We start from the raw sequence: 17,898 nt of genomic DNA, 5'->3' as shown, positions 1-17,898 counted from the left end.
GATACAGAAATGAGATTGAAATAGTAGAGAATAACACATGTACAACAAAAGGATTTATTTTATTGGTTGAAAAATGTGTGCACAATATATTTACAGCAATTGTTTTTTGGATTACATAATGTCCTCACTTGATAGAATGAAAAAGAAATGCTTTTTTTACTCAAAAGAAATGCTCTACTGTGAATCGCTTAATCTGTCTGTGTTTGCTGACGTGTCTTTGGATGGTGAAGTTTCAGAGTGGCAGTGCTGTTGTTGGAAGTCCAAGAGGAAAATGAAATGAAATGAAAAGAAAAATGGCTGAAATTTAGAAGTTGTTGTTATTGAAACCTAAAGTCTAACATAGAAACCTTAAAATCATCAAAAAGCATACATCATGAAGATTTTTTTGGTGCGCATGCACATTGCATCTCATTATGGTTTTATTTCAGATTGTCTGATATCTAAGTCAATTGATGACACCAGCTCATGACCGAAGTCCCTTTCCCAGATATAGTTGTGGGAAAAGTGAACGTTTGGGCAGTGTTTGCGGCAGGTGATTTCTTCACGGATGGGTAAGTAGAGGAGACGGGTGAAAGCAAGGTTGCAGCCGGAGAGGACGGTGTTACAGAGCTTCCGTTGTCATGATGAGGTGTTATATGGGACACACACGCGCACACACACCCGGCATCCGTCAACAGCCTGATAATGTCGTTTCGGAATCGGACGCCAACCAGCGCGTACAGCAAAGGGTTCAGGCAGCACCTCACGTAGGCCAGATTGCGTGTCACGTTTTCCTGCAGGTGGAACCTGGTCCACTCGTCGCAGAGTTTCGGTGTGGGTGTGAATACTTTAAACAGCAGCACCACGGTGTACGGTAGCTGGAAAACCAGGAAAAGAACCACCAGCAATGCCATCAAACGCAGGGTCCTCTGTCTACGCCAGCATGTCCCACCGGCACGGATCAGCACGCGTCCGATCGCACCGTAACACACCACCATCGCCACGCAAGGGATGCAGAATCCTGCGATCTTCGCTATCTGGGCCCACAGCTTCCATTTACTCACTTCATCCCCCCAAACTTTCATATCGCACATGTTTGAACCCATGTTAGTGTCTATGGAGCTGAAGCGCAGGTCTGGCAGGCTCAGGAAGACTGAGGTTACTGTGACGCCTAACGCAGACAGTGTGCTGTAAAACAGCGTGCCAGAACTCTTCTTACGCACGGCCCTGGTGCGAACCACCACTAAATAGCGATCAACGCTAATACACGCTAACAACAGCAGACCGCTGTAGGTGTTGATGGCGTACATGCCACGGTTTAGCTTGCACATGGGCTCTCCGAACTCCCAGCTGCCGACCAGCGTCTCCCCCGTCTGTAACGGAAGAGTCAGCAGGAGCAGCATGTCGGACAGAGCCAGGAAGAAGAGGAAGACGTCGGTCATGCAGCGTAGACGTAGACGGCGGTACAGCGCGAAGGTTGCAATGACCAGCCCGTTTCCAATTACACCTAAGATGAAGACGATGATGAAGATGGTGGTCTGGACAGCAGTGATGGTCAGCTCCTGCTCACTGCTGGCTTCACAAAGCTCTGCAACGTCAGTGGAGTTGTCATCGGTCAAGCCAATGTCAGTGTAGTTGTCAAACCCATAGTCGATATTTAGGCTTCCATATGACATGAAATCTTCTGTAGTTGAATCAGAGCTCGCCATACCTGTAAAAACATGGGAGAGAAGCGGAAACCGTTCATCAGGTGTGCTTATTGTGTGGAAGGTGAACCGTATAAAGCCTATGTACATGAATTTCTAACGCCTCTGATTGATCAACGTAACGTTTTCTAAAAGAAACACTTCGTGCCTTGTGTGCTCTCATTGGTAGTTCATACTTTTTAGGAAGTATAAGGCATTTTAGTGTCATTTCAAATATGTCTACATTTTTGCTTGTTTATAAAGTAAAAGTAGGAATAACTTTTATATTGTTGGTAATATTTCAAGATGAACATTTAATGGACAAAACAATTTAGATTTAGCCTACTTGATTATCCATTATTCAATGATCTGTTATAAAAATATATATATATTTTTGAAAAATCATGTTAAAATGTGAGTATCAAATATGATCCATCAGGCTTTTAAGGAATGTGTATTTGTATCTCTTAGTCTTCATTTTATTACATTGTTTATTACACTTGACTGTGAGCTCATTATTCTTACTAAATGGGCCATTATATATATATATATATAGCCTATATTAGATTTAAAAAAAAAAAAATCTGACTTTCATTTCATATGTTAAGATGAGGGTTAAGGTGGCATCAATGCTGTTGTTTTGTTGCATGCTATCCACTAGAGGCGCTCTTTAAAGGTCATGTTTCTAAACTATGTCGTGAATAATCTCTGAGCAAATCAGAGATGCTAAAATTACCATGTAAACAATAGTGTTACACAAGTTACACATTTAGTAGATTTTCTTTTTCTTTTTAACTAAACCAGTTCGGGTTAGTTAGACACCGATCATCTTGAAATCTTCACACTTTTACATGTGTGGCATTAAAAGGGCAGAAATCTGAGCGATTTCCTTGAGTAGTGATTGATTTAATTACGGGCTCCCTGCTTGGCTGCTTCTGTAGAAATGTCATAACTTGAGCACTGACTATCCAGCAGATTTATAGCAAATTTTAATGTAAAATGTAATGTAAAAAGGAGTATTGTAGGTTAAAAAAAAAAAAAATAACCAAAGAATGCTGGAAAATAAATAGCCTAGGCTACTATTCTAAACACATCTTCACGGTCTCAGCACAGCTTTTTTATTACGGTTTTTAAACTGAACCAATAATAGGGGAGAACCGGGGCGAAAGTAACGCGGGACGAAAGTAACAAAGCGATTTTCTCAGAGCCCTGACTATATTAGCATTTCAAGCTATGACAGCACGTTCAGTACGCAACCGTTGACGGAGCTGCCAGATATCACGTGATTTCGTCATCGTTTCCCGCAGTTAGGTCCAGTAAGCAGCTTTCGAGTTCGATAAGTAAATTACTGAAGCGGTACTTTTTTTCTAATTACAAGATGTGTTTTTCGTTTCATGTCAAACAGTAATGATCAATCTACATGTTTTTAAGTGCTGTAACACATCCTGAAGTTTGCCTTGTTAGAGTTTTTCAGTATAAAAGTAAATCGGGTTTAAACGTCAGGAGTTCCTGTCGGGACGAAAGTAACACTTGTTACTTTTGTCCCGCTATAGTGAAAACAAGTGTTTATTTTGTCGGGCTGCTAATGTGATGACTTTCTCTGTGTTGCAGCATTTATTAAAACATGTTTATGTCATATTATACCAACAGAACATGGCAAGAGTGAGGGTCAGTAAGACAGATAGAGGTCTTATTCAGCCAGATGTTTATGAGAGGGCTTTCACATTTAAATCAGCTGATTTCTGTGTCACCATTCCATTTACCTTAGTCACATTTAGGTTTTAGCCATACCTTATAGCTTTTCCACCTCCACCTATGTATTTGCAGGGTTTCCATCCTGATGTTTTAATGCAGATTTTAAATTTATGCATAAAAACTTGATGGAAACATGACTATTGTTACATTATGTTGAGAATTTATATTATGGTAATTTAATTTAATTTTCAAATTGTTCATGTTGAAAACACATTTTATAAAATAGATTGACATTGCCAATAAAAAAAATATTCTAAACAATTCAAGTTTGTACTGTTGGGTTATTTGAAACATTGATGAAACTGAAATTTAAAATGAAAATGTAAATTAACAATTTTTTGCAAATATAAAGGCCAAAATATGTTTGCAGTTACATGTTAACAAGGTCATATACTCAGGTATATTTAGGCTAATAAAAAAAACAAGAGTAACACAAACAATCTAGCTTGTATATTGTTGTGTTACTTTTGACCCACCTGTGTGTTACTTTCGTCCCAACTGACGGGGTCGAAAGTAACATGAGCAGTCTTAAGTTCAAAGTGAAATTATACTGAAGTCCTTCTACATTTTTACAAAATACCACCTGGTATTGATAGACCACACTTGTGAGTGACTGACCACAGCAAAAATATATCTCTGTCTAAAACATCATCTTTTCAAATTATGTTTTTCTGAAAAATGGTACTTTCGCCCCTGCTCTCCCCTACATGTATGCGTTGTATTAGTAAATGGCATAAACTAAAAAGTGTTTTGGGATGCACAGGGGGTTTCATTGTTTGACTGGTTGTCAATTTTATTTACACTGACTGACTGTCACGATTCACGAGTTCACTCTTTGCACACACACACACACACACACACACACACACACACACACACACACACACACACACACACACTATGTCTTCATGTTTATTCTGATTGTTTACACGTAGGCTACATTTAAACAAATAAAATATAATTTTGAACATCTAATAGAGTCTTATATATCTGTATAAGATTCATTAGGTTTTTTTTTTTTAAGGAAACAAAGAATACTGTTTCAAAGAAACCATGCTAGAAAAACAAGATCGTAAAGTCGCGCGGCTCACAATAACAACAGTAGGGCTGTAGTTACCCCCACCACACTGGAGACAGATGTTTCAGGGATTAAATGTCACCTTTAGTTTCAGGTGTGTTTTTGTGGTGAATGGGAGCACGCAATATCTCTGTTAAAAAGCTTGAAATAACGTCTAAAGTGAAATTGTACTCATTCCACTACTCATCGCGTGTCACAGTCAGACAGTCGTTGGCGTGAATCTGACATCCCGTTCGTGTTTTCAGTCAGCATCGCGTGCCAACGCGCTTTAAAACCCCATCACGAGGAACGGAGTTTTTATTCGAGCAGAAGTGAAGATAAAAGAGCAGAATAAAGTGAGAGATGTTTCTGTGGAGAGATAGGCTGCTGTGCGTGTGGCTCTCTGCTTGTGAGGATGATGAGGATGATGAAGAAACTCAGGACTGCATCAGATGTTAAAGCCTATGGCTATTCAGCCTCAGAAACAACCGTAAGCTATCAAACATTTACCAAATCGAAACAATTATGGATATAATACATGAAAGGTGTTTTCATAAACAGTGCTTTAAATAAAACGCACCATCATTTTAAAGTTTTTTTACTCGTGAGTTTGCTTTTGAAGGTGTGGATATTGATTAACCGATGTAGAGGCAAAGTTATGATGCTTTGAATTTGTTTGAATGATTCGTAAGTTCAGTTTAACAGGTTTAATATGAACGTGGTGCCCGCTAAGCAATTATATAAATAGATTCATTATATTTATATTAATACAGTCATGTAGGCCTATAAATGTATTAAATGTCTTAGCTGAGCAATGCAATGTAATTATGTTTTTGTTTAGAAGCTATGGCAGTTTTTTCTTCTTCTTTTTTGCATTTATTTATTTTGCATATATATTTATACTAAATGTTTGGGCTACTGTTTTTGATAACACACACAATAGGTTTATAGAGAACCTACAGTTTTTTGTTGTTGTTGTTTTACTGTGGTAGTGAAGAGCCATTACCTGAGTTACCATGATCTACAAATGTATGATAGCCTACTACTATGGAAGAACAATGGTCAATTTTAATGAGCAAATAAAAAACAGAAGCAAGGGCTGCAAGCAACACTTCTTAACTCCTAAAATTGTGTGGCAGTTAAATAATGTGATTTTCAGAGAGAAATATAAATGTACATATTTAAATATATGTAATACTTTTTAATACTTATTAATACTTATTAAAGTCTGAACCAGAATATCAAGATATTTTATTATTTTGCATATGATGGTGAAAAGTCAACATTTTATCAGTTGCAACAATGAAAAGAACGGGACAGAAAAAGTATGTTTTAATATATAAAAACATGCACATTCATCTCTGAATACAAATTTTTTTTTTGTAATAGTTTTTGTCATAATTAATGAACAGTGTAAACATTTTTATTTATCATAAAATATTTTATCGTTCTATTTTGTGCTCAGTAAATAAAGTATTAACCCTTTAATGAGCAAACCTGGTAAAAATACAGTAAAAAAATATTTCTTTGCAATTTGTAGTTAAGATGTGAACAATGATTGTTAATTTAATTATTACTAGGTGCAGCATTTTTTTAAATTTAAGTCAATAATTATAAAAACAGTATATCAATCTGTCTGCATCGATATAATGTGGAGGAAAATAAATTTTAATTTATATATATAAATAGCCTATATATAAATACATATATACACATACATACATGCATACATAATGCATTAGTATACTAAACCATAGGTTCTGTCAAAAAAAAAATCATAGACATGAATATGATTGTTAATAGAAATAAAACTATTAACGACCAATATTATTAAAATATATTTATTTGAAATGGAAATAGTATATGTCTGCAAAACATTTTTTTATTTCAACATAAATCACAGATAATAATGCAGAATCAGTGTGAAGACATATCTATTTATCAATCTATCATAATGCTTAGTGTGCGTGGACATCTGTTAACCTGACAAGTTTCAAATTCAATAGGACAAACCTGCTTTGACTCACCTCTGAGTGCAGATCTTCAGGACCTCTTGTGTTATGAGTCTCTTCTATGTAATTCAGACCTCAGTGGTTTGTATCTGAAGTTCTCTGCTGTTTGGTGGGCAAGTGTCACTCTGAGAGAAGGATGGTGCTCTGCCTGTTTGGGTTTTCACTTCTTTGTTTTGCTGACTTTGCATTGCCCCACATTTCACACCAAAACATCCAAAGCACAAAGAAGGCGATAAACTTCTCAGAAGGAGGCGTGTTTAAGTAAGGTTGTTGATTTCTTGGTTGAACACCCTAAGATTGATGCAAAAACCAATATATCTGTAAAACTTAAATAAGCACAGTGGTGATATCCGCATTAATATATGCACATCTTGTGTCATTTCATGCCATCGCTGTGCATGTTGCACGTTACATTGCTGTATGTCGACTTCCGTTCGGGACGTTTTATAAAGTTTTTCTCATCAGCAATCTGAACTTGCCGCATCAAATAATCTTTAATAAGCAGAAAAATGCAAGACTGGAGAAACTGGAAGAGAGGGCTACTCTCTGAGAAAACCTAGGAAATTAGGAAATTGAACTCTCTTGCTATATTACCATCCCCATTCGAGGCACGATCACACTTGAGTTGATCACCTCCCAATGTACACATCATTCCCTTCACCCATCCCTACCTGAATTCACCCAAAAATCTATATGGTTTAATATGAACAATTATCACACAGTATTATACATGTTTGGTATCATTTGAAATGTCTCAGTGCGACTGGTACAAAGATCTCATTCCCACAGAAGTAAACCAAAAAGGTGTGGAGAGTTTAGAGATATCTTGTTAACTGCTAGTAAGTCTGGGACGGTGATTAATGCAAGTTCCCACCGTGAACTCATGTTTACATTTGAAAAGCCTTGGTCTGAGTATTTAGGGAGATGCTGAAGGAGGTTCAGCTCGATTTCTAACTCAAATCAGCCCGTAATGCAGAGTGTATTTTATGTTCGCATGTTCTCTCTTTATTCCAGAGCTTTTGATGTTTTGTATGTATTATCTTTGAACTGATTATGAAATTGGCATGATACATTTACCCGACATAATAAATTGTTACATTTGATTTTTTTTTCCGACTGACTCTGAAATAGTTTTCCCAAGTAGATTAAACGGATTTGAATGTTACCACAAGTTTACATCATTAACATGTCACATTAGTGCCGACTAATATTTGGCACTAATTCAAGTGTACGTGGTTCGCAAAGACAAGAAGTGAATTTCCGTTTAGTACAGCAAAAATGCTGCGTGTCACCTCTGTTTTAATTTAATGTTACTTTAGATAAGTGTACGTGGGAAACCACGGCATGGCCAATCCAAAAGATGAGTAATGTTGGTTGACTTATATCTGTAGTAGGGCATGGCCATACCTCTACTGAAGTAAACGTTACTTTAATTTCTACACTGTAAAAAAATCCAACTTACATTTTGTATGACAAATTCAGTTTTTAAAGTTTATTCAACTATTTAACATGAAAAAAGTTGAGAAAAGTTGAGATAACTCAAAAATGTCCTGCAGCTGGTTGCCTTAAACTTTTAAGGTTTCTCAACTTTTTTTTTTTTTTTTTACAGTGTAGTGTATGCAATCACGGGGGCTATACCAAAATATTTTTGATTGTGTAAGCGTCAAAGCGACCGATCTCAGGTATATAGCCAAGTACCTCTGTTTAGTGACCAAAACTGACGAGCTTGTGATCGTGAGACCCGCGTTAAACAGAAGGCGTGAGGACCTCTGAGCGACATAGCTTACTAATATGAACGGGTGAAATATAAGTAAAGAGTTAAAAGGAACAATCAAACATTCGCTCACATTTAATGATGCTCAGATATCATTAAAACCTTTTTCATTTATGTTTTTTATATAGCCTATATAGTTATATTTTTGCTATATAGTGTGTGTGTGTGTGTGTGTATATGCAGAAAATAATGTTAAATATACATATATAAATTATTTATTTAATTACACACAGACACATAGGCCTATATATATATAGGCCTATGTGTCTGTGTGTGTGTATAATTAAATAAATAATTGATATATGTATATTAAACATTATTTTCCATATTAAATATAATTCACTGACATTTGCCAGCAGATGTTTGATCGCAGTTCATTGTGAGTGACATGTATTTGACATCTGACATTATGCACGTTTGCCATGGGAGATGTTTGTTTAACTGGTCTGGGTCTTTTGGGTTGGTCTTGAGTTCAGCAGAATGTCATACTGGCTCCCCAAAGCGTAGAGACCATGTAGGGTATATTGTGGTTACATTGTAGGTTTTAATCAGTGGAATCTGAGGTCAACTCTACAAGGGTGTATGAGTGCAGCAACAAAACACCACAACCTTTTAAACTTGTAAATGAGAAGCATTATCTTTGCAGAACAAAGTAGGTAAAGCATTCTATTCAGAAACATAATTATTATAAATTTCATTTTAGTTCAATTTTCAAGTCCAGCTATTTACTTTTGTGGTAAGTATATATAATAAGCTCAATGTTCATTAAATTGGTCAGTATCAAATAGTAATTTTTTTACTATTTACTTAATTACTTAATTTGCAATAATGACCAGTTGACAGAACATGATCCCTATCCTGTTTGTGCCTTTGAGTTTGTTTGTTTGTTTGTTTGTTTGTGTGTGTGTGTGTGTGTGTGTGTGTGTGTGTGTGTGAGTGTGCGCGTGTGTGTGAGTGTGCGCGCTTGTGTATTTTTCAGTTTTCAGTCTGGGTAAATAGTGAAGAGTAGAGTGAAATTCACATGACTCTCAGATGGCACATCTTCTCTCTCCACCCTTTCTCTCTCTTTCCCACCCGTTTCTCTGTTTTGCTTTCAGTAGTTTGTGGTTTTGCTTGGTCGTTGATGGGTACAATGTTTACTTGAAGCGTACCGTGCACAGTTCATTAGAGACACACACACACACATACATACACACATGCATTACATTTGACCTTGTTTTTTGTTGTGGCAGGTATTGGATTTACTTTAGGCTGCAAACTGCTGGCATGAGGTTTTCAATGTAAATGACTGCTCCGAGAAGTTAAATTTGTACAATATGCTAGCAATAGCATCAAACTTTATGAAAAGCCTTCATGTGAGGAGCGCTGTTGAAGATAGCTGCTTATGGTGGCAGTAACCAGAAAGGCTGCTAACTAGGTTTTAGAGTCAGTGTTTCGATAACGACAAAATATACTTCTAAAACCACACAAAAGATGCCTGAAAACTTTCGACATAATCATTTATAAAGCACTCGTACACTTTTGAATTAGGCTTTTTTATTGCAAAATCCTTTTTTTATATATATTTGTTGCATTCTGCATTTCTTGCTTTAGGCCTATGTGATTTTAAACTAAGTTGTGTGTGATTGCGATCAAGTCGTTAGCAGTATGGGTGAAATTAAATGAAACACCCTGGGCTTTTGAGCTATTTTGTGCAACCGCTTCAATGCTGTCTCGTCACGAGGTGCGTTATCGAGTGGCACAGGAAGTATGCTCACTTGGTGCAACTGGACAAGTAAAAAAAAAAAAAACAGCAATGAGAGTGCTTGCTGAATGTAAATCTGTACTCAGATCAAGTCAATTCTGCTGGAGAAAAAAAGATTAACTTTTATATTATGGAGCTTTTATTTTAGGATTTTTATATTATGGAGTTTTTTTATTATGATTTTTCTGATATGAATTATTATGTGTGATGCAAACCAACAAGCACAGCAGCAGGTTGGATAAATGCATTTCTTTTTTTTTTTTTTTTTTTTTTTTCCAAACAAATGATTTTGTGGTACAGCCCAATTTACCCTCTTCCCAGAAATACATAGTTTTATTGAATGTCCCGTAAGGGTTTGTGTCATCAGTCTATAAGATTACAACAACAACTCTGCACAAGACAAGACAATTATTATTATTATTATTATTTTTAAGTTAATACTACTCAACACAACGTAAAGCTATTATCTAAATAGATAATTGTTGCAATGATTTTAATTCATTTTAATGCATGACATCTTGACATTTTAAGTTCACTCAATACAATAAAGTAGATTAATTCAACTCATTAATAGATTAATTCAACTCAGTAGATAAATGCAAACATTTATCTTTCATTTTGGTTAGTTTTAGACATCTTACGCGAATAAGCAAAATTGCCCACAACTGCTTAAAATGCGGCCACATTTGGCTGGTGGCGGTTGTTAATTTCACACCCTAGAAGGATACAATGTTTTCAGATCAGCACTTTCACTTATGCTGTGTTTTTCATTTTAAGTTTTTTCTTTTCTTTTTATCTTGTTTTTGGCCATGGACAGAGCATTTCCTCACAGAGACAGAGTATACCCTACATGGCTGGATGCATTTAGACATGCACACATGGGACTGTTTGCGCAGAGTCCTGGATGCCATTCAGACAACTGTGCCCATAAAAAGGATATTGATAGCTTTTTGTGTAATATGTGACAGGATGTGACAGATGTTTAGTAGTGGCAACACTGTCATACCAGCTATGGCCCATTTCCTGTGAGTTACTGCAGAAATGAGTCCTGTTGCATTTGCCACTTCACCTGGAGTGTTATTTGCTTCATGTCAAAAATCACAGTTTACAGCAATGATAGAGGCAGGAGTCTGCACAGTTATCCATCGAAACGACTGAGAAACAAACAAAAAATAGACATATATATTTAAATATAACAACCAACGCTAGTGGTTATTTGATTGGTTTGTCCTGAAGACTTCTTAGGTATTATAAGATCTAAATAAACTGATGTCCAAAAGTCTGATACCACTAGTGAAAATGCTTCTGTTTTATATTTTATTTAGTAAAACACTTTCCTCATATTATATTATCAGTTTAACAGTAAATTAGTACAAGAGCAACTGTGGGGTTATGCAAGGCTCCCTGTTAGGACCATTTTTGTTTTCAATTTATAGGTTAGCTCTCGGATCCGTAATCCGGAAACATAATATACTTTTCACTGCTAGCTGCAAGCATTCTTAGCAGATATAAAACCTCGATGGCTTGACATTTTCTGCAATTAAATACTGATTAATCTTAAAAAGTTGTGATAATCGGTCAGATGGAGCATCATAATAAGGTGTTCCCCAATATTCAGCAGGCAGTGAAAAAACTGGGTGTTTATTTTGACACCAATTTGAAGTTTGAATATCACATTAAGTTGGTTCAGTCGTGTTCTTATCAGTTATGACATATTTCCAAGGTGAGGCAGATTTTAAGTTTTCTACTTAAGTTTTATCACTGCTTCAATAGTACAAAATGCCACTGTCACGAACTAGGTCTTTTAATAATATTACTCCAGTTTTAGCTTCATTGCATTGGTTCCCAATTCATTTTAGGGTTGATTTTAAGATATTATTATTGACATGTAAAGCACTACATGGTTTGGAGCCAAAGTATTTAGCGGAACTTTTAAAACTTTATTAAAGTTAGATGTCTGTGACAGAGCTTTTGCAGTGAAGGCTCTAAAGTTATGGAATAGCCTGTCAAAGGATACAAAAAAAAAAAAAAAAAAAAAAGTTTTTAAAAAAAACTTGTGTATAGACTTTGCTTTTATTACTTTGTGAATTATTTTTGTGTGTTTTGGATCTTTTTTTATGTAGTAGATTGTGTTTGTTTTATTATGTCTCCCTGATTGTTTATTTTGTGAAGCTCCTTTTACCTTTAGCACTTTATACTATGCAGCTTTAAAAGTGTAATATTATTCTTATTAAACATGAAATTGAGAATTTCTTTAGTATTTGTTTTTTTTATCTCATACGTTTATATTTTTTTAAATAAATACATTTATTTCAGCTTGTTTCTAGGTTTAAATACAAAAGAAAATCTAAAATCTAAAAACTTTTAGTGTCATTTCATACTTTTTAACCTCACCATACTTGTTTTTGATGTAATGACCGTTTTTAGACTGTGAAAACTATACGATCAGCCACGCAAATCTATTGAAAGTATTAATTTAAAGTTTTCTTTGAATAGATTCATCATTAGAGTGGGCTTGTTTTATTTATTTGGTTTAATATGTTGATTTGTTGACAATATAAGACCTTGTAGATAAAGCACGTCAAGCTTGTTGCATGTCTCTCGTGCGTTCAGAATAACGATTCTCCGCAAAAACATGCAACCTCACACAAATCAGCTGCGTGTTTAAATATAGGCTCCTGGGTTTGGAGATCCCCTGACGGCACATCTTGAGCAGACGCAAAAAAACACAAAAAATAATGTGGTGCAGATGAAAATGAAATTCTGTGTTGAATGTTCTTGCGTCTTCTTGAATTTATAGTTTATTGCATTACATCATGTATGAAATTAGCTGTTCATTTTACTGCTTAAAGCATAAAAGCTGTAACTGGTCAGCAAATAGGTTCATATTTTTGCAATGATCATGCAATTGAAGAACGTCCCAAGAAAGGTCTTAATCCTGCTGTTTGTGCTGGTGACATCATGTAGTTTCAGCTGTTATATTTTATTAACTATATAATATAATCTGAATTTAAGACCGTTTTAATAGAAGTGATTATGACTTACACTTCATTGTTTCTTCATTTCTTCAATTTTTTTCATTTGTCTAGACGTAGGGTAAATTTAGGTTGATTGGGACACTTTTTCCTTTAAGATGACAAGGAAAAATTGTCTGAATTCACCCTAAATATTAACTAAAAATATATTTTCCTCATCACTGGAATGGCTTAGTCCTTCGCCTTCAACTAAATTTTGTCCCATACATGCAAGTGCATTTCATCATGAGAATTAGCATCTGTCAGCTGTTCAAATCTATAAAAACATGCATTATGTGAAATGCATTTTCTCTCATAATTCACTTAACAAACAGAGGTTTCTGGGAAGTGTGTTTGTTTATATTACCATGATGATAATGTTGGATTACTCTGACTCTCTAAATGTTCCTGTCACTATAATGATGATTGCATAATGATGGAAAGCTTTATTTATCTCAGAATACTGTGTGAATACTATGTACGGTAATTTGGTTAGACATAAGAGCAACTGTAAAAAAAAACAATTATTGTTCATTACATAACTTATTTTTTATTTCTGTCAGCAAGAGAATGAAACTAAATTAGCTTCTATTAATGCACTGTACAGTTTAAAGACAGAAACTAGGGAAAGGTGTCAGTCTGAAAGGAAATATAAAACAGCAAAACTCTCAAATTTGAGTCACACTCCCAAACCGCAAGAGGCCGCTTACACTGAAATTGTGGTAAAATTGAATTCTAGTGCAATAAATTATTCACAAATCAAAAGAAGTGGTCTTCAAGAGATGTTTATTTCTTTTATAATACAAGCTGTCTTTCACAGACAAAAGATATCATTTACTAACGCTATAAAATAGGGAAAGTAAATAATAAAAGTTGATTTATAGTCATTTGTCTTAACATAACGGAAACAAAATGTGTCTCTGAAACCCCGGTACAAAACTTATAACATGTTAGCCAACATGGGGGCGATTCTAGGTCGGAAACAGAGTGCCTTTACCACACTGACACATACACGCTTATCAACGATAATCAACAATCATATAGAATACATGTATGTGTACCGCACTCTTAGAAGAAAGGGTTCGAACCTTAAAGGGCTCAGTCAGGCACTTCATATATGGTGGTTTCCATCATGGGGATCAATTTTGTTTCAATTCATTTTTAATTTTGATACAAATCTCATCAGTTAAGCAGATTGTAAATATATTTTTATCACAAAAAACAAAACAAGCTTTTAAAAAATCAAAATCTTTCTCCTTATTTAGAACCTTTTTACCATAAAGGGTTCTTTAAAATTGAGTCTAGAACCCTTGGGTTCTATTTTTTTAACCCTTTTTTCTAAGAGAAAAACCAAATGGCTTTTTTTCAGACTTTTAAATACGAGGTGAAGTTTTGCACTGAATGCTAATGAAACATATACTTACATCGTGAAAGTTATGTTGAAAAGCCATTTGAAATTAGCGGTAGGAATCATGTAATCCTATAATTAAGTTGTACAATTCCCACTGTCCACTGAGAAAACTCTTATCAGGGCAATTGCTCTGGCTCCACTATACACAAACCTGCACTCCTGTTTACAGTAATGGAGCTCCTAAGAAATGTCTCATCCCAAACTATCCATGAACTCCAAGAGGATTGTAATGGGTGGGGTATTTCCTTTAGCCACTCAAACACACACACACACACACACACACACACACACACAAGCACAGTCTCCCTGTGTTCCTCCCCTCTTTTGTTTCTCCTGTTAAATGCTCCAGCCACAGGAAAGTCACGTCCATTGATTCACTTAACAGCTCACTCACTCTGTAGTTGCCATTCTTTATTTGTCTTGCACTATGTTTTATCTCTCTGGACTACTTTTGCTGTTGCTGGATTCGTCTGTGACCTGTGGTAGGAGATCTTCAGTCTAAGATCTAAGATATAACCCATGAGTTTACCTCAGAATGAACATCTGACAGTGATGCCATCACTTTTGGACATTCAAGATGTTATCCAGGAGACATGAAACCACATTACAAGCCTTTCTTTTAAACATTGACTTTTGAGCTATACCAACCTGATTGCATAAGAACAGATTTATCATAAGAAATTGTAGTGTTAACGAATGTCTGGTAGCAAAATGGATGATCATTAAACTGCTGATTTCTATATTCTCAGGTCAAATGACACAAGATAACAGAACAGCTTCTGGAGGTAAGGGACCAACTACATTTCTCAGTTATTTCTCCTGAGACCTTTGCTTAAATCTCCTGCTTCTCACTTGCTCTTCTCAAAAATCTCCCGTCTCAATGTTTCAAATCTGTAATCGCATGTGAGATATCTCAATATGAACTCAAACATTTCTTTGAAATGTTCATTATATATCTCTGTACTCTTAGTGCATGTGGATATCTCATTTGTTTGTTTTTTATTTAAATGAGACAAAGATTATAATTTACTAAAGTCTGATGAGCTATGAAAAGGGAACATCTGAGCAATAAGATATTTCTTGTTTCTTTCTGATTATAATTTGGATGAAAGAAAATTGTGGCTCTTGGCGCACTAAAATAATCTAAAATTAAAGTTTCTGTCAAAAAGATTTTAATTCACAAACCTGGATTTGTAATTGAATACAGTTAAAGTGGAAAAGCTATTAAAATGGAATTTTTTATATAGCTCTCAAACACTTTAATCCATTATTCAGCCTATAGTGAAATGCATCAATTCTAGAAATAGAAAATGATCCTTAATGTTCTTTTTTTCTCCAGATAAGAGTCTCAGAGTCCAAACTGAAAACACACAGAAAGAACTAAACGTATCTTTAAGCAAGGGTACGTAATGTCGGCATTATTTACACCTCCATCATCTCATCGCGAGCACATTCGTAATCACATTTTTCACTCTTTCAGAGACATACAACGTCACGTATGAGGACAACGGTAAGAGAGTTTTGTGACACTTTAGGGAGTATGTGAGCTATTAGACTTTAAAGATCGCTTGTGTCACTATTAAATGAATCTCCTGTGGCTCAGAGGATTTTCAGAATCAAGACTTTCTCTACAGTCACTGTAATGAGGAGCTGTTGAAGAATTATACCGAGGAAATGTGCTGTGTGACTTTCATTAACAACATGAGTGCACTTGGAAAAGAGAACTGGTGTAATATGGAGATGGTGATAAGGTAAGCCAGAGCTTATTCACCTGTGACTTTACTTAAAACTACACCATATTTCTATATAAACTGATATTTCAAAACCAAAGGGGCTAACATTGCTTTGATAATGCTTTGTTGATTTATTAAGCAAGGATTTGATCTGTTTACCGTCATGCTTTTATAATTTTCATATGCGTTTTTGATGTTGCTTTGAAAACCATCACATTGAATCTTTTTATTCGGCCTCGTCGTTGTGCATTGCTTTTGATTGCTGTGCAACACGTTCTAAAATTAACGTTTCTATACAGTGCTTATCTTCTGCTCAAGCGCTACTGAGAAATGTGAAATGCGTAGCTACATGGCATATACACAAAGAAAGGAAATGGTCAGAGAAACAATTGAAGGATGTGTGGGGAAGAGCTGAGCTAATCTTGAAACCTGATTGCTAACTATGAGACTGAGAGACCTTCTGATCCATTAAACAATGAGAGACGTTTCCGTTTTCTACGTAAACATAGATAAGAGTGTGTTTTTGTTGTGAACCAGAGTGATTTGAGTGATTTGTGCCATGCACTTATGGACAAATGCACTTTAAAAAAACGGTAGTGCTTCCTTTAGCGTTTTGTAATTCAGTGCAAAATTCGAATCTACACTACCGTTCAAAAGTTTGGGGTCAGTAAAGACTTTTATACTCACCGAAACTGCATGCATTTAATCAAAAATACAGAAAAACAGTAATATCGTGAGATAGTATTTCAATTTAAGATCAAAGCTGAATTTTCAGCATCATTACGTCATATGATCCTTTAGAAATCATTCTAACATGCTGATTTGCTGCTCAAGATCTAAATTTCTTATTATTGAATATAGTTGTGAATATAGTTGTGCTGCTTCATATTTATGGGGAACCCGTGATACATTTTTTCAGGATTCTTTGATGAAAAGCAATTATTTGAAATATGTCATGTTTGATCAATTCAATGCATTTATACCCAATTATACCCATAAAACTCAATTCATTTTTGATGGATTCCCCAGTGTGTGTTTGTTTGTTTTTTGTACAGTAAACCTGTTTTCTCTGTCACACAACTCACTCTGTATCTCTTTCTCCTACTTCCAGAAGCTACAACGAGTTAACTGCGTGTATGGAGATTGTATGCAGTTTTTTAAGATGCTACTACCCTAATCGTGTGGTGGAGCAGCTGTTTGTCAGGATACATCAGCAGTACTTCAGCCTTTGTAGCAATGAAGAGGATTTATCTGACGCACCGGCTGGAGTCGTGCTCGTAACCACGCTGCTGCCCATCCTCCTCATACCCTTCATAGTGTACATTGTGGTCTGGAAGAGTAGTTTAAGGGACTGACTTCAGCAATTATCCCCCAGCTTAAATGAGTTAAAGTGATATTTCACTCAAAAATAAAAATGCTTGCTCACCCTTATGTCATTCCAAAACCTGTATGCATTTCATTCTTCTGAAGAAGACATTTTGAAGTTGATGTCTGAACCTTGACATTCTTCAAAATATTTTCTTTTGTGTTTTGTAGAAGATAAAAAAATAATACGAGATTGGAAAGAATTGAGGATGAATGATGACCCAGATTTCAGTTTTTAGTTGAACTGTCCCTTTAAAGTCAACTTGCAAGTGTATAAATTCATGTGCGTCATGGTGTAATTATTGTAAATAAAAGAGACGCAGTGGGTGTGTGATTTTTCTACACGCTTCTGACTAATAGTCTGATTTA

At 35.5% G+C, this 17,898-nt stretch overlaps 2 protein-coding genes across 3 annotated transcripts; one reads left to right on the top strand and one right to left on the bottom strand.

Annotated features, from left to right (window-relative positions):
• Positions 1-40: 40 nt before the first annotated feature.
• Positions 41-6,645, bottom strand: ccr10 (chemokine (C-C motif) receptor 10). Its single transcript, XM_084399188.1, has 2 exons — positions 6,504-6,645; positions 41-1,690 (listed from the first exon to the last, which is right to left on the bottom strand). The coding sequence occupies exon 2, from the start codon at positions 1,686-1,688 to the stop codon at positions 441-443; it is 1,248 nt and encodes a 415-aa protein (XP_084255314.1). The 5' UTR covers positions 1,689-1,690; positions 6,504-6,645; the 3' UTR covers positions 41-440.
• Positions 6,646-13,089: 6,444 nt separating this feature from the next.
• Positions 13,090-17,876, top strand: LOC311284240 (receptor activity-modifying protein 1). Of its 2 annotated transcripts, none has more exons than XM_084399187.1 (6): positions 13,090-14,913; positions 15,181-15,216; positions 15,771-15,833; positions 15,912-15,941; positions 16,035-16,182; positions 17,276-17,876. In XM_084399187.1, exons 1-6 carry the CDS (start codon positions 14,859-14,861, stop codon positions 17,517-17,519), a joined length of 576 nt encoding a protein of 191 aa, XP_084255313.1. In that variant the 5' UTR covers positions 13,090-14,858; the 3' UTR covers positions 17,520-17,876. The 2 variants fall into 2 exon arrangements, with proteins under 2 accessions (XP_084255313.1, XP_084255312.1); XM_084399186.1 differs by having other exon boundaries at positions 15,181-15,222.
• The last annotated feature ends 22 nt before the right edge of the window (positions 17,877-17,898 follow it).

This window comes from Rutilus rutilus (assembly GCF_951802725.1).
Source record: "Rutilus rutilus genome assembly, chromosome: 24".
Lineage (NCBI taxonomy): Eukaryota > Metazoa > Chordata > Actinopteri > Cypriniformes > Leuciscidae > Rutilus > Rutilus rutilus.
Note: the sequence above shows the minus strand (reverse complement) of the source record. Positions and strands in the feature narration are given on the sequence as shown.

Excerpts from the sequence above, each read along its gene's own strand:
- LOC311284240 (XM_084399186.1), top strand. The coding sequence starts at position 14,859 with ATGTTTTATCTCTCTGGACTACTTTTGCTGTTGCTGGATTCGTCTGTG. Across the intron at positions 15,223-15,770 it reads AACAGCTTCTGGAGGTAAGG|ATAAGAGTCTCAGAGTCCAA; the intron begins GACCAACTACAT and ends TTTTTTCTCCAG. Across the intron at positions 15,834-15,911 it reads AAACGTATCTTTAAGCAAGG|AGACATACAACGTCACGTAT; the intron begins GTACGTAATGTC and ends TCACTCTTTCAG.
- ccr10 (XM_084399188.1), bottom strand. The coding sequence starts at position 1,688 with ATGGCGAGCTCTGATTCAACTACAGAAGATTTCATGTCATATGGAAGC.